The sequence below is a fragment of the Oncorhynchus tshawytscha genome, linkage group LG25 (assembly GCF_018296145.1).
Source record: "Oncorhynchus tshawytscha isolate Ot180627B linkage group LG25, Otsh_v2.0, whole genome shotgun sequence".
NCBI lineage: Eukaryota > Metazoa > Chordata > Actinopteri > Salmoniformes > Salmonidae > Oncorhynchus > Oncorhynchus tshawytscha.
Window position 1 is genome coordinate 35363326 of NC_056453.1, and position 13738 is coordinate 35377063.

The 13738-nt window shown below is 40.4% G+C and overlaps 1 protein-coding gene across 2 annotated transcripts; it reads left to right on the forward strand.

Annotated features, from left to right (window-relative positions):
* The first annotated feature begins 563 nt into the window (after nt 1-563).
* On the forward strand, nt 564-7106 carry LOC112224650 (soluble scavenger receptor cysteine-rich domain-containing protein SSC5D-like). Of its 2 annotated transcripts, none has more exons than XM_042306272.1 (3): nt 564-1325; nt 2964-3071; nt 5034-7106. In XM_042306272.1, exons 2-3 carry the CDS (start codon nt 2989-2991, stop codon nt 5563-5565), a joined length of 615 nt encoding a protein of 204 aa, XP_042162206.1. In that variant the 5' UTR covers nt 564-1325; nt 2964-2988; the 3' UTR covers nt 5566-7106. The 2 variants fall into 2 exon arrangements, with proteins under 2 accessions (XP_042162206.1, XP_042162207.1); XM_042306273.1 differs by having other exon boundaries at nt 5064-7106.
* Nucleotides 7107-13738: the final 6632 nt, after the last annotated feature.

The window sequence follows — 13738 nt, forward strand, 5'->3', positions numbered from 1 at the left end:
CAGCCAGACTGTCAAGACCCAGTTATGAACTCAGGTCTCCTGTGTGAGAAACAGTCACTTAGTAAACTGAGCCACTAATAGTCAGCAGAACCCAGAAGATGAGGCAGACACAGCAGTACTTGAGACGGTGTTTTAATAACGTAAAAAGGAAAGTTCTTCAAGCAAAAATATAAATCCACAACGTCAAAAGTAATTCCAAGAGAACAAAGGTAATCTTCCAAATCAAAAGGTAAATCCATAAGGTGGTAGGTACAGCAGAAAAAAGCCTCAAAAGATAATCAAAAATAAATAAACAAAAACAGAGTACCACAAGCGAGTCCAACTGTCACAAAAAATGTTCACAGCATCGCTGGGTGCTAACATTCAAACACAGAGCAAAGAACTGAGGAAAACTAAGGGTTTAAATACAATCAAGGGAAACGAGGCACAGGTGCAAATAATAACTGGGAACAAGGGAAAACAAAAGGGTCAAAAAGCACAATGGGGGCATCTAGTGACCAAAACCGGAACAACCCTGGCCAAATCCTGACACAGACTTTGTTGCCGTTCCTTTTGCCTCATCCCTTTCAACCATAACATATTTTTCAATTCCTCATCAATTCACTGAGATTACATTTTTTTACAGACATTTTCTTAATGGGTGCTTTCTTATTAGTAACTGGAGAAAGCAGTTTAATAAATGTGTCAAGTGCAGTGTCTGGTTGCTCATCATTACACACCACAGACCAGCAAATATTCTTTATATGATCAGCATAGGAATCACTACAAAACCTCTTGTAGGACCTCTTATACACAATATTAAGTCCAGCCTTTGGAACTTTGGTTTTCCTAGATATGGTAATATTGTGATCACTATAGCCATTGGATTTGGATACTGCTTTACAGCAGATTTCTCTATCATTAGTAAAGATGTGGATGATTTCATTCTCTATATCCAGGGTGTTTTTCTCTTGGTAGAGGTCCTAAGTCAGATCCAGTCAACTGGCTTTTAATCAGTGTGAATTCATGGGAGCTAGTACCAGAGATAATGGTGATGGCTGATTAGCAATTCTGTCTGCCGTTGAAAGCAATCATTTTGTCATTCACTCATCTGTGGTAGATGAGAGCTAAGATCCTGTGTTGTCTGCCCTTTTTCCTGTGAGGGCAACTGGGCCGAAAGGAAGTCATTTCACCTTGAGTCATCGCTGTTTCTCCCTGACCAGAGTGAGCGGTGAAAGTAAGGCTGAGTTCGTCTTCGCCTCGTTGACCGAAGACGAGGGTCCTTATGAAGAGCTCCTGAATATACCAGAGGATAGTATAATGGAACAGTATTTGTGTTTTATATGGTGAGTATGTGATATCCTTTATTATGAATGTAAGAAAAACAAGTGGATACATAGTGAGAGTATCCAGCTCTCTACTATAATGACGTCTAATCTGCATCAATAGAAAGGAGGAGTTTGGAGGACTTGTATAGAGAACTATATACTGGCTAACTGATGTATATGCAGTTTAGCAATTTCGTCATGAATTTTGTTCTGGAGGCAGCTCTGCAAAGTGGTCACTAGCTGGCACAGCCACATTCATAAAATTAGATTTTAAACCTAACCTTAACCACACCGTTAACCCTAATGCCAAACTCTAACCTTAACCACACCGTTAACTCTAATGCCAAACTCTAACCTTAACCACACCGTTAACCCTAATGCCAAACTCTAACCTTAACCACACCGTTAACCCTAATGCCAAACTCTAACCTTAACCACACCGTTAACCCTAATGCCAAACTCTAACCTTAACCACACCGTTAACCCTAATGCCAAACTCTAACCTTAACCACACCGTTAACCCTAATGCCAAACCCTAATGCCAAACTCTAACCTTAACCACACCGTTAACCCTAATGCCAAACTCTAACCTTAACCACACCGTTAACCCTAATGCCAAACTCTAACCTTAACCACACCGTTAACCCTAATGCCAAACTCTAACCTTAACCACACTGTTAACCCTAATGCCAAACTCTAACCTTAACCACACTGTTAACCCTAATGCCAAACTCTAACCTTAACCACACCGTTAACCCTAATGCCAAACTCTAACCTTAACCCACCGTTAACCCTAATGTTAACCCTAATGCCAAACTCTAACCTTAACCACACCGTTAACCCTAATGCCAAACTCTAACCTTAACCACACCGTTAACCCTAATGCCAAACTCTAACCTTAAATTAAGACCAAAAAGTTCATTTATGTTTAGATTAATTTTTAAATTATAGCCAATTTTGACTTTGCAGCTAGCCTATCTAAGGGGACATCGCTCAGTTCTGCCTCCAGGACAAGACTCATGACAGTAAATGTCAAGCTGCAATGTATACAGGACCAATATATGTTGTAGGGGTTAATAGTCCAACAAAGGTGATACATGCAGAGTTCCTATATATTTCATTAAGCAGCTGTGTAGTCCTCAAAACCACATAACCTAGAAATGCATTAATGTCCAGTTTGTCCTGCCTGTCCTCCTAAATCTAGTTAAATGACAGTAATCCTTCAGTGATACACCAGTCAAACACAATAAGAGAGATCTGCTGATTTTCAGACAAATCTCTATTTCCCAGGAAATGACACTGATAAAGAGTGCCACTGGCTAGCCTGATTTATCAGCCTTCACCAATGCATTTTATGGTAGTGAGTTGATTAAATCTATAATTGCAACTCACCTATGCTGTGATTAGAAATATTAAGTTATATTTTATCGTCAGTCATCTAAGGAATCACAATATTTCAAGGAAATGAATAAATACATGATAAGATCTTGCTACTAGTATACCTCATTTGGGGGGCTTATCTAGGAATATCCAGGTGCACGATGCTGTATTAAACGTGTGTGCAGCTACACAGGTGAGATGAAGGGAGGCATATCTTTTCACAGCAGACCTATAAACACAGCCAGGGTGACCACTGCTCCATTACTCACTCTCCAGAGAGCTGAAAGAACAGGAGACGGACATGAAGACTAGACAGATACGGGCGGCTGACATTCTGGGTCCTGATGGATTGCTCTCTATGGATCACAGCACTCCTGGCTTTGGGTGAGATAAGCTTAATCAGCCACAGGTCGGACCTGGCTACAGCCCAGATACTTCTCCACCTCTGTATCTCTGTTTCCAAGCATTCTATAGCTCGTATGTTCCATGCCTAACAAAAGTCCTTCCAGCCAATTAGACACAGCAAAGCAGTACCTAGGCAAGGGTTTGGGACCGCACTGATAACCATGGCATTTCTCATTAATGTGCATCCTGATATTTGTGGGTCAATGTGTAACGGCCAGTCTTTCAGGATAATTACATTTTACTTATGTAAAAGACATTTCTTTTCACGTGAGTGAGCATGAACGATGGCTCAAATGATGTGCTCAGTGAATATATTAAGGTACCTTCTTAAACAAGATAAATGTTAAGCCGTACTCTCTATCAGAGATTTGACACATTTATTTTAATTAATGTCTACCTCTAACAAGGAACAGTATTATGACTTGGTAATTCAATACAGTTTAGGTGAATGTCAAATCCTCTGAAGGAATATATAAATCTATAATACGATTTAAAGAGTACAGTAATGTGGATATACTACTACAATCCTCCCATTTCATTTATGGTATGACTTGAACATAAATGTAAGGTTCTGATATACTGTAAGGAAATATACATCTGCATTACCGTATGTGCAGGCTAAGGTTCAGATCTACTACTGTATTCAGGCAGTTATTATGCTTCAGCTCCATGAGGACCGGTGCAGTATGGGAGACTTACATAATCTGTTTGAAAGATTACTTGATTTCTTTCTGCTAATTTCTTTGTGCTAAACGGCTTTGCATTGGTCTGAAATACAGATATGTGCCTTTAGTTATGCTCGGACCCTGTCCCTGTGTAACTCTGTGATTTCTCCACCTGCCCGCACTTCATATGTCACTCCAATGCTAATTCTCTGTATACTACACAGTAAAAACTGTTCACACTGCACTATAATACTATTTATGGGGAATTATGCATTATAGTTTGTCCTGTGTAATCCTCTGTTTAATCATGAATGTCTGAATTAATGTGATCAGAAGATTAATTGATAGTTTCAGTCAGTGGCTGTCGTGATGTTTAAGATGAGGGAGCGTATATATATATATATATATATATTTTTTTAATGAGCATGGTCTTATTTCTATTACAGCATATTGGATAACTGTCATTCATATTCCATTCACACAGCTCAAGATAACATCGATAGGTTTAGGCTACTACATGACGCTCAAATTGACCCTATACCTATCATAAGGCTGTGACAATCTAGCCTATGAATGAAAGTTTACAACGTAGGTGCACACAGGTCGAGAGAAAAATTTGAGTAATTAAGGTGACAGATAGTGACACATTCAATACCGCCTTGCAAACTTGCCTGCAGCTAGCTGATATAGGGTGTAATCATTAGACCAATAGTTACAAACGAGAGTTTTTATTGGACAAATTCAGGTATGTTTATCCCTGTTTCGTTCCGTTTGCTTCCGTTTTAAGAAATGTTTTTCAACATAATCGGAGGAATGAATACACCCCTGAACACACGTAAACACAGTTCACAATCATAGCAGCCACATACAAACGGCATGATCATTTTGCTCGTTTCAGAATTCCTTCTCGCATCTACTCGCTCTCCGTCCTCTCACCTTTTCCCTTTGCTTGGGGACTTCATTGCACAACACATCAGGTGGTTAAATCACATGGATGGTTAAATCAATGAGGCACTGAAATTAACATGTTTTTCTTATTGAAAATCTATTTCCTTACTAATGGGTGTCTAGGTAGTGCAAGATTTAGTTTTGGCTGGCACACAACCTCATCACTGATTTCTATTAGTTTCCTTAATTGATGTTGATTTGTATCTGTCATAGTCTGATCCTAGAGGAAACATGCACCTAATTATTATCAGGAGACAGCACTGATGCCCAAAATCCAAATCTTTGAAAAAGAATGCTTTAAAAAAAAAGCTATATCGTCATTTTTCAGCATAATAACACAGCTCCGATCCGAACACAGCACCAGCTCCGATCCGAACACAGCACCAGCTCCGATCCGAACACAGCACCAGCTCCGATCCGAACACAGCACCAGCTCCGATCCGAACAGCACCAGCTCCGATCCGAACACAGCACCAGCTCCGATCCGAACACAGCACCAGCTCCGATCCGAACACAGCACCAGCGCCGATCCGAACAGCACCAGCTCCGATCCGAACACAGCACCAGCTCCGATCCGAACACAGCACCAGCTCCGATCCGAACACAGCACCAGCTCCGATCCGAACACAGCACCAGCTCCGATCCGAACACAGCACCAGCTCCGATCCGAACACAGCACCAGCGCCGATCCGAACAGCACCAGCTCCGATCCGAACACAGCACCAGCTCCGATCCGAACACAGCACCAGCTCCGATCCGAACACAGCACCAGCTCCGATCCGAACAGCACCAGCTCCGATCCGAACACAGCACCAGCTCCGATCCGAACAGCACCAGCTCCGATCCGAACACAGCACTGAAAGTCCACACCCCCTTCAACTTTTTTCACATTTTGTACCTCAGTTTCATGCATTTAAATAAGGACCCCACACACTCACACACACACACACGCACACACACACACTTATCTACACACCATACTGCACACTTTTAAGAAAATTGTTTTTTTTGTGTGTAAAAATATATATACATATGTGTGTGAGTCTGTTGGGATAGCTCACTACCAACTTTGCACACTTAAATTTGGAAATATTTGACCATTCTTCTTTACAAACTGTTCAAGCTCTGTCAAGTTCCTTGGGGATCGTTAATGGACAGCAATCTTCAAGTCATGCCACTAAGTTTTGATTGGATTTAGGTCAGGGCTCTGAATGGGCCATTCAAGGACATATACATTTTTATTCCTTAGTCACTACACTGTAGCTTTGGCTTGTTTGCTTTGGGCGTTGTCATGGTGAAAGGTGAACTTCCGTTCCAGTTTCCGTTCCAGGTCAGCAGGTTTTCCTCAAGGACTTTTCTGTACATTGCTCCATAAATTGTTCCTTCTATCCTGATAAGTGCTAGTCCCTGATTGCCATAACATGATGCTGCCACCACAATGCTTTACAGTAGGGATGGTGTTCTTTGGGTGATGTGCAGTGTTGGGTTTGCGCCAAACGTAATGCTTTGCATTTAGACCAACATTTTACATTTCAGTTTCATCAGACCAAACGTTGACACATGGCTACAGAATCTCCTGAGTTTTTTTTTTTTTTGCGTACTTCAAACAGGATTCAAGGTGGGCTTTCTTGAGTAATGGCTTCCTTCTTGCCACTGTACCAAACATGCTTGGGGGTGTGTATTTATTCCTTGTGTAATTTTTTTTCAAAAAAAAAAAAAATGTATAATTCTCTCTGCATTGTTGGGAAGGGCCCCGTAAGTAAGCATTTCACTGTTAGTCTACACCTGTTGTTTACAAAGCATGTGACAAATACATTTATTTGATATTGTTGTCACATGACCACTTTGACCAACCATAAAACACTGTAGTTCTTTTAAAGTTGCCATTGTGCTCTCGGTACCCTCTCTGATTAGTCTTCTACTTGCTCGGTCATTCAGTTTGGAGGGATAAAGGCAAGGTATACACTGTCCAGCTCCTTGGTGCTCATGGTTGAGTGTTTGCGTTGCAATTCACTACCCAGCAGTGGGAACCATACAGTAACTGCTGAATTTATCCTGAAATCAAGTGAATAACTACAATTTAACACCGGTGGAGGCCAATTAACTTGGTGTGTGATTTTGAAGGTGATTGGTTACACCTGAGCTAAATTAGGATTGTGATTACACTGATCCAAACAAGCAATTTAATTTTTTATTTTAAAAAAATCTTCAAATTATATATATTTTTTTATTAATATTTTATTTTACCTCGAAGTTGTGGGGTAGGATGTGTAGATCAATAAAGGGGAAAAAACTTTTAATTCCAGGCTACAGTATACAGTGCATTCAGAAAGTATTCAGACCCCTTGACTTTTTCCACATTTTGTTATGTTAGTCTTATTCGAAAATTGATTAAATTAAACAAATGTCCTCGTCAATCTACACACAATACCCAATAATGACAAAATGAAAACAGGTTTTTAGAAATGTTTGCAAATTTATAACAAATAAAAAACAGAAATACCTTATATTCAGGACCCTTTGCTACAAGACTCAAAATTGAGCTCAGGCGCATCCTGTTTCCATTGATCATCCTTGAGATGTTTCTACAACTTCATTGGAGTCCATTGGTGTAAAATTCAATTGATTAGACATGATTCGGAAAGGCACACACCTGTCTACATAAGGTCCCACAGTTGACAGTGCATGTCAGAGCAAAAACTAAGCCAGGAGGTCGAACGAATTGGGAAAGATCTGGGTAAGGTACCAATAATGTTAAGCAGCATTGAAGGTCCCAAAGAACACAGTGGCCTCCATCATTCTTAAATGGAAGAAGTTTGGAACCACCAAGACTCTTCCTAGAGCTGGCCGCCTAGCCAAACTGAACAATCGGGGTAGAAAGGCCTTGGTCAGGTAGGTAACCAAGAACCCGATGCCCACTCTGACAGTGCTCCAAAGTTCCTCTGTGGAGATGGTTGTCATTATGGAAGGTTCTCCCATCTCTGCAGCACTCCACCAATCAGGCCTTTATGGTAGAGTGACCAGACGGAAGCCTTGCCACTCTACCATAGCCTGGCCAGACAGAAGCCACTCCTCAGTAAAAGGCACGACAGCCCGCTTGGAGTTTGCCAAAAGGCACTTAAAGGATTCTCAGACCAAAAGAAACAAGATTCTCTGGTCTGATGAAACCAAGATTGAACTCTTTGACCTAAATGCCAACCGTCACGTCTGGAAGAAATCTGGCACCATCTCTACAGTGAAGCATGGTGCTGTTGGCAGCATCATGCTGTGGGGTGTTTTTCAGTGGCAGGGACTGGGGGACTAGTCAGGATCGAGGGAAAGATGAACGGAGTAAAGTACAGAGAGATCCTTGATGAAAAACTGCTTCAGAGCGCTCAGGACCTGTCACACACTGATCTGTTTCACCTGTCTTTGTGCTCATCTCCACCACCTCCAAGTGTCACCCATCTTCCCCATTATCCCCTGTGTATTTAACCCTATGTTTTCGGTCTGTCTGTGCCAGTTAGTCTTGTATGTTCCAAGTCAACCAGCATGTTTTTCCGTTGCTCCTGCCTTTTCTATTCTCTTTTGCAAGTCCTCCCGGTTTTGACCCTTGGCTGTTTTCTGGACTCTGTACCCACCTGCCTGACCTTTCTGCCTGCCCTGACCTTGAGCCTGCCTGCCACACTGTACCTCTTGGACTCTGAACTGGTTTTGACCTTTTGCCTGTCCACAACCATTCCCTTGCCTACCCCTTATGGATTATTAATAAATATCAAAGACTAAAACCATCTGCCTCCCGTGTCTGCATCTGGGTCTTGCCTTGTGCCCTTATAGGACCTCAGACTGGGGTGAAGTTTCACCTTTCAACAGGACAATGACCCTAAGCACACAGCCAAGACAAAGCAGGAGTGGCTTCGGGACAAGTCTTTGAATGTCCTTGAGTGGCCCAGCCAGAGCCCGGACTTGAACCCGATCGAACATCTCTGGAGAGACCTAAAAATACCTGTGCAGCAACGCTCCCCATCCAACCTGACAGTTCTTGAGAGGATCTGAAGAGAAAAATGGGAGAAACTTCCCAAATACAGGTGTGACAAGCTTGTAGTGTCAGACCCAAGAAGACTTGAGGCTGTAATCGCTGTTAAACGTGCTTCAACAAAATACTGAGTAAAGGGTCTGAATACTAATGTAAATGTGATATTTAACTATTTTTTTATGTCTAAAAACCTGTTTTTACTTTTTCATTATGAGGTATTGTCTGTATATTGATGAGGGGGGGAAACAATTTAATCCATTTTAGAATAAGGTGTTAACGTAACTAAAATGTGGAAAAAGTCAAAGGGTCTGACTACTTTCTGAATACACTCTAAGGCTACAAAAGGAGGACTTTTTGAATGGATGGTGTAGACTTTCTATAGGCACTATATTTGAAAAGGTTGCTGATGTGACAGTCTCTTCAGTGTATTCCAGAAGTTTTGAATTGTAAAAATGCAATACATACTTGGGAGGAGCATGGTTTAGGATCCACAGCTTGATGTACTGTACTCACCTTACTGGATGTGATCAATGTGTCTTGGCAATGTAAGTATAGTATATAGAACCTACTGGTGTTGTGTGGAACCTATGAGGAATTGTTTGCATGATAACTCCCACATTCCATCTGTATTCTCAGAGTGAGAATGTCCTAATGGCTGCTGTACAAACTGAAGTGGTGACTGAATTGTTTTTTTACACCGCCTGAATCTAAAATGAAGAATTTCCACATAGCGTGTCTTCTTGAACAGATGCTTAGAACATTATTTCAACTTGGAAGATTTACTGTAATAGGAGTGCTGCATCATGAATCCCAGTCAGATATAAGAAACCAAGATTGTTCGATCTCTTCCAGGTAAATTACTGTATGGAAAGCGGGTATGTCAATACAGACATGGTAAAGCTTTTTGAATGATATCCTCTGGGTTTTTTTGTGAAACAAGACAGCAACACTTTTGCTATACAGTTGCTCTAAAGGGAACATTTTAGGTGCTTATATCCACTAAAGCAGGTGTAACCGAAGGACGATATTTGTCGGGGGTCCGGAACATAATTGTAAGAATTTGTACACTGCAAATAGACCACCAAAAAATGTGATTGTATTTGAAAGTAACAATAATGTTATACTTTGATTACATTGTGTCACACCCTGACCATAGTTTGCTTTGTATGTTTCTATGTTTTGTTTGGTCAGGGTGTGATCTGAGTGGGCATTCTATGTTACATGTCTAGTTTGTCTATTTCTATGTTTGGCCTGATATGGTTCTCAATCAGAGGCAGGTGTTAGTCATTGTCTCTGATTGGGAACCATATTTAGGTAGCCTGTTTGGTGTTGGGTTTTGTGGGTGATTGTTCCTGTCTCTGTGTTTGCACCAGATAGGGCCGTTTTGGGTTTTCACGGTTCTTGTTTTGTTAGTTTGTTCATGTGTAGTTGCTTTATTAAAGAACCATGAATAGTAACCACGCTGCATTTTGGTCCTCCTCTCCTTCAACACAAGAAAACCGTCACACATTGAGACACGAATGAGTCTCTTTTATTTATTTGTGGGAATACTTCGGAACAGATTTCCTTAATTAAACACATTTTTAGCTGAATTACTGGTGATTTTACAGTCTTTCTGTTTTATGAAAAACTACAATCCCTAAAAACTTTGGGAGGCATAAAGAAAGCACTAAAGCATATTCTTTGAAGTCTTGACACTGTCATTGCAAAATAAGGTGTTGACTTTTTAAAGTGGGTTTACATTTCAAATCCTGACATTGTTTTGAAGTGCCAACGGTACTTAATATAGTCACTGCAGTGACTCTCCATAGATATGAACGATTGGTTTTGAGACCTTTATTATCTTTGTCAGACAGTACTCCATGTCAATCTAATCTAAAGAGCGCATTCTGTCTTTGGCTTTTTCTAGTTATGATGTTGTGTGCCAGTGCCACATTTGTGGATGACTCATTATCTCGTCATTTTAGCATTTCACAGATATTACCATACGGACAGATTTTAGCAGGATCACTTAGATGTTTCTGTTTGTACTTGCAAATATCACACCGACCAGGGCGTAATACATTGCAGTCAATCCCGCAGATGGCCCCACCCACCAAGGCGCAATAAATTGCAGTCAGTCCTGCAGATGGCCAGAGGCAGAGATAAGTCATGCATTGTGATGTTCAAAGGAATTAGATAATATGGAAATGTTCACATTTACTGTAGACAGACCTTAGACCTGCTAAGTATTGCAAGCCTTGTCGACTATAAAAGTATGGCTCTGCTTTAAACGAACAGCAGCTGTAGATGCTGACGAAATGTAAACGCTTTGTGGAAGAGTACTACATTTGGTCTTTGTAAACTGCAATAATTTGTTCACCGTAAGATTTGGTCAAAATGTCAAGATTTTTAAACCCGCTACTCTTTTTCAATTTTCGCCTAAAATGACATACCCAAATCTAACTGCCTGTAGCTCAGGCCCTGAAGCAAGGACTTGCATATTCTTTGTACCATTTGAAAGGAAACACTTTGGAAGTTTGTGGAAATGTGAAAGGAATGTAGGAGAATATAACACAATAGATCTAGTAAAAGATAAGTAAAACATTTTTTTTGTACCATCTTTGAAATGCAAAAGCAAGGCCATAGTGTATTATTCCAGCCCAGGTGTAATTTAGATTCTGGCCACTAGATGGCAGCAGTGTATGTGCTAAGTTTTAGACTGATCCAATGAACTATTGTATTTCTGTTCAACATTTTGTATCAAGACTGCCCAAATTTGTCATTTGTTTATTAACTTCATGTTCAAAATTGTGCACTCATTTAAGCTTTCTGACAATATCAGATATATCTCTGTCCTTGGAAATGTTCTTGTTACTTACAACCTCATGCTAATATCATTAGCCTACGTTAGCTCAACCTCATGCTAATATCATTAGCCTACGTTAGCTCAACCGTCCTGTAGACGGGACACTGATCCCAAAGAAGTTTTAATTTACAGGTGTATGGGAAGTTGTGTATGTGCTCTGACAGCTTCTGGTGTCCTGTCCTCCCAAGGCCTCTGGATCAGGGATAGATCAGAGATGTCCTCCCATAGCCTCAGAATTATGTACAGTACATAACACATAACTCAGAGACATTGTCCCCTTTATGAGAACGAAAGCAAGCATTCCTATAAGGCCGGTAACAACCGTTACCACTGTTTGGTTGTACTTCTGATACAAGTGCAATCTAATCCCACCAGTCCCAGACATAGGCAATGTCTGGATGTTCATATAAGCATTTTGCAGTACATGCTCTGATGGATGTGGAACATCTGAGTGTTGAAAAAAATGAAATCCACTGTGCACTGGGTATTTCTCACCTCGTTACCTCTAAGCTGCACATGCAGGAGACATTTTTTTATATTTGAAGGTTTCAGTGAGGGTGACTATGTAAGCATCATCAGATTTGTACATACATTTCATCCCTCCTTGTTTAGAGCATTGGTTTGGGTACCACTTTAACCAGCTGCAAAGACAGCCTCACTATAATGTAGGCCTAATGCATGATTTCATAAACAATCTCTACACAGTTAGCCTATTCAAAGTTGTTTGTGTATTTGTAATTGCCCTGTGATGACCCTCTATAGACACAGGTCATTGGGTGAGGTTGTAGGCCTCTATAGAGAAAGGTCATAGGGTTAGGTGATAGGCCTCTATGGACACAGGTCATAGGATTAGGTGGTAAGCCTCTATAGAGATGGGCAGAGCCGGCTCCAGGCATAAGCAACATAGCCACCAGCCGCTAGGGGGCCCCTGACAAAATAAGTAAATAATAATAATATTTTAGGAACTCAGTCAGGTTCTCAACTTACTATTGAGAGTTAGAATAGTAGAATACAGAGGGTGCAATTTCTAAATTTGGTGCATCAGCAGTTTCTCTCTTGTTATGTCAGTCACTGACAATCACTCAATTAGCATGTCAGCAAAAACATTTTAGACTGGTAAGTTAGTCTAGCCAGCTATAGTGCCTTCAGAAAGTATTCATACACCTTATTCAACATTTTGTTGTGTTACAGCCTGAATTAAAAAATGGATTAAATATTTGTTTTCTCTCACCCATCTACACACAATACCCACATAACCCCCCAGATTTTTTTGCACATGTATTGAAAATAAAATACTGAAATATTTAATTCATATAAGTATTCACTCCCCTGAGTCAATACATGTTAGAATCACCTTTGGCAGTAATTACAGCTGTGAGTCTTTCTAGGTAAGTCTCTGAGAACTTTGTTATCCTGGATTGTGCAATATTTTCACATTTGTTTTTTAATTCTTCAAGCTCTGTCAAGTTGGTTGTTGATCATTGCTAAACAGCCATTTTGAAGTCTTCACATAGATTTTCAAGACGATTTTAAGTCAAAGCTTTAACTAGGCCATTCAGGAACATTCAATGTCATCTTGGTAAGCAACTCCAGTGTATATTTGGCCTTGTGTTTTAGATTATTGTCCTGCTGACAGGTGAATTTGTCTCCCAATGTCTATTGGAAAGCAGACTGAACCAGTTTTTCCTCTAGATTTTGCCTGTGCTTAGCCCTTTTCCTTTTTGTTTTATCTTTAAAACACTCCCTACTCCTTGCATATGACAAGCATACCCATAACATGATGCAGCCACCACCATGCTTCAAAATATGACGAGTGGTACTCAGTGATGTGTTGTTTTGGATTTGCCCTAAACATAACGCTTTGTATTAATTTCTTTGCCACATTTTTTGTAGGATGCATGTTTCAGAATTTTTTTTTCTGTACAGGCTTCCTACTTTTCACTCTGTCATTTAGGTTAGTATTGTGGCATAACTACAATGTCGTTGATCCATCCTCAGCTTTCTCCTATCACCGCCATTAAACTCTTAAGAGTTTTAAAGTCACCATTAGCTTCATGGTGAAATCCCTGAGTGGTTTCCTTCCTCTCCAGCAACTGAGTTAGGAAGGACGCCTGTATCTTTATTGTATTGATGGCGGATGGTGTATTGATACACCATCTAAAGTGTAATT

Excerpts from the sequence above, each read along its gene's own strand:
- LOC112224650 (XM_042306272.1), top strand. The coding sequence starts at position 2,989 with ATGAAGACTAGACAGATACGGGCGGCTGACATTCTGGGTCCTGATGGA. Across the intron at positions 3,072-5,033 it reads CACAGCACTCCTGGCTTTGG|CATAATAACACAGCTCCGAT; the intron begins GTGAGATAAGCT and ends GTCATTTTTCAG.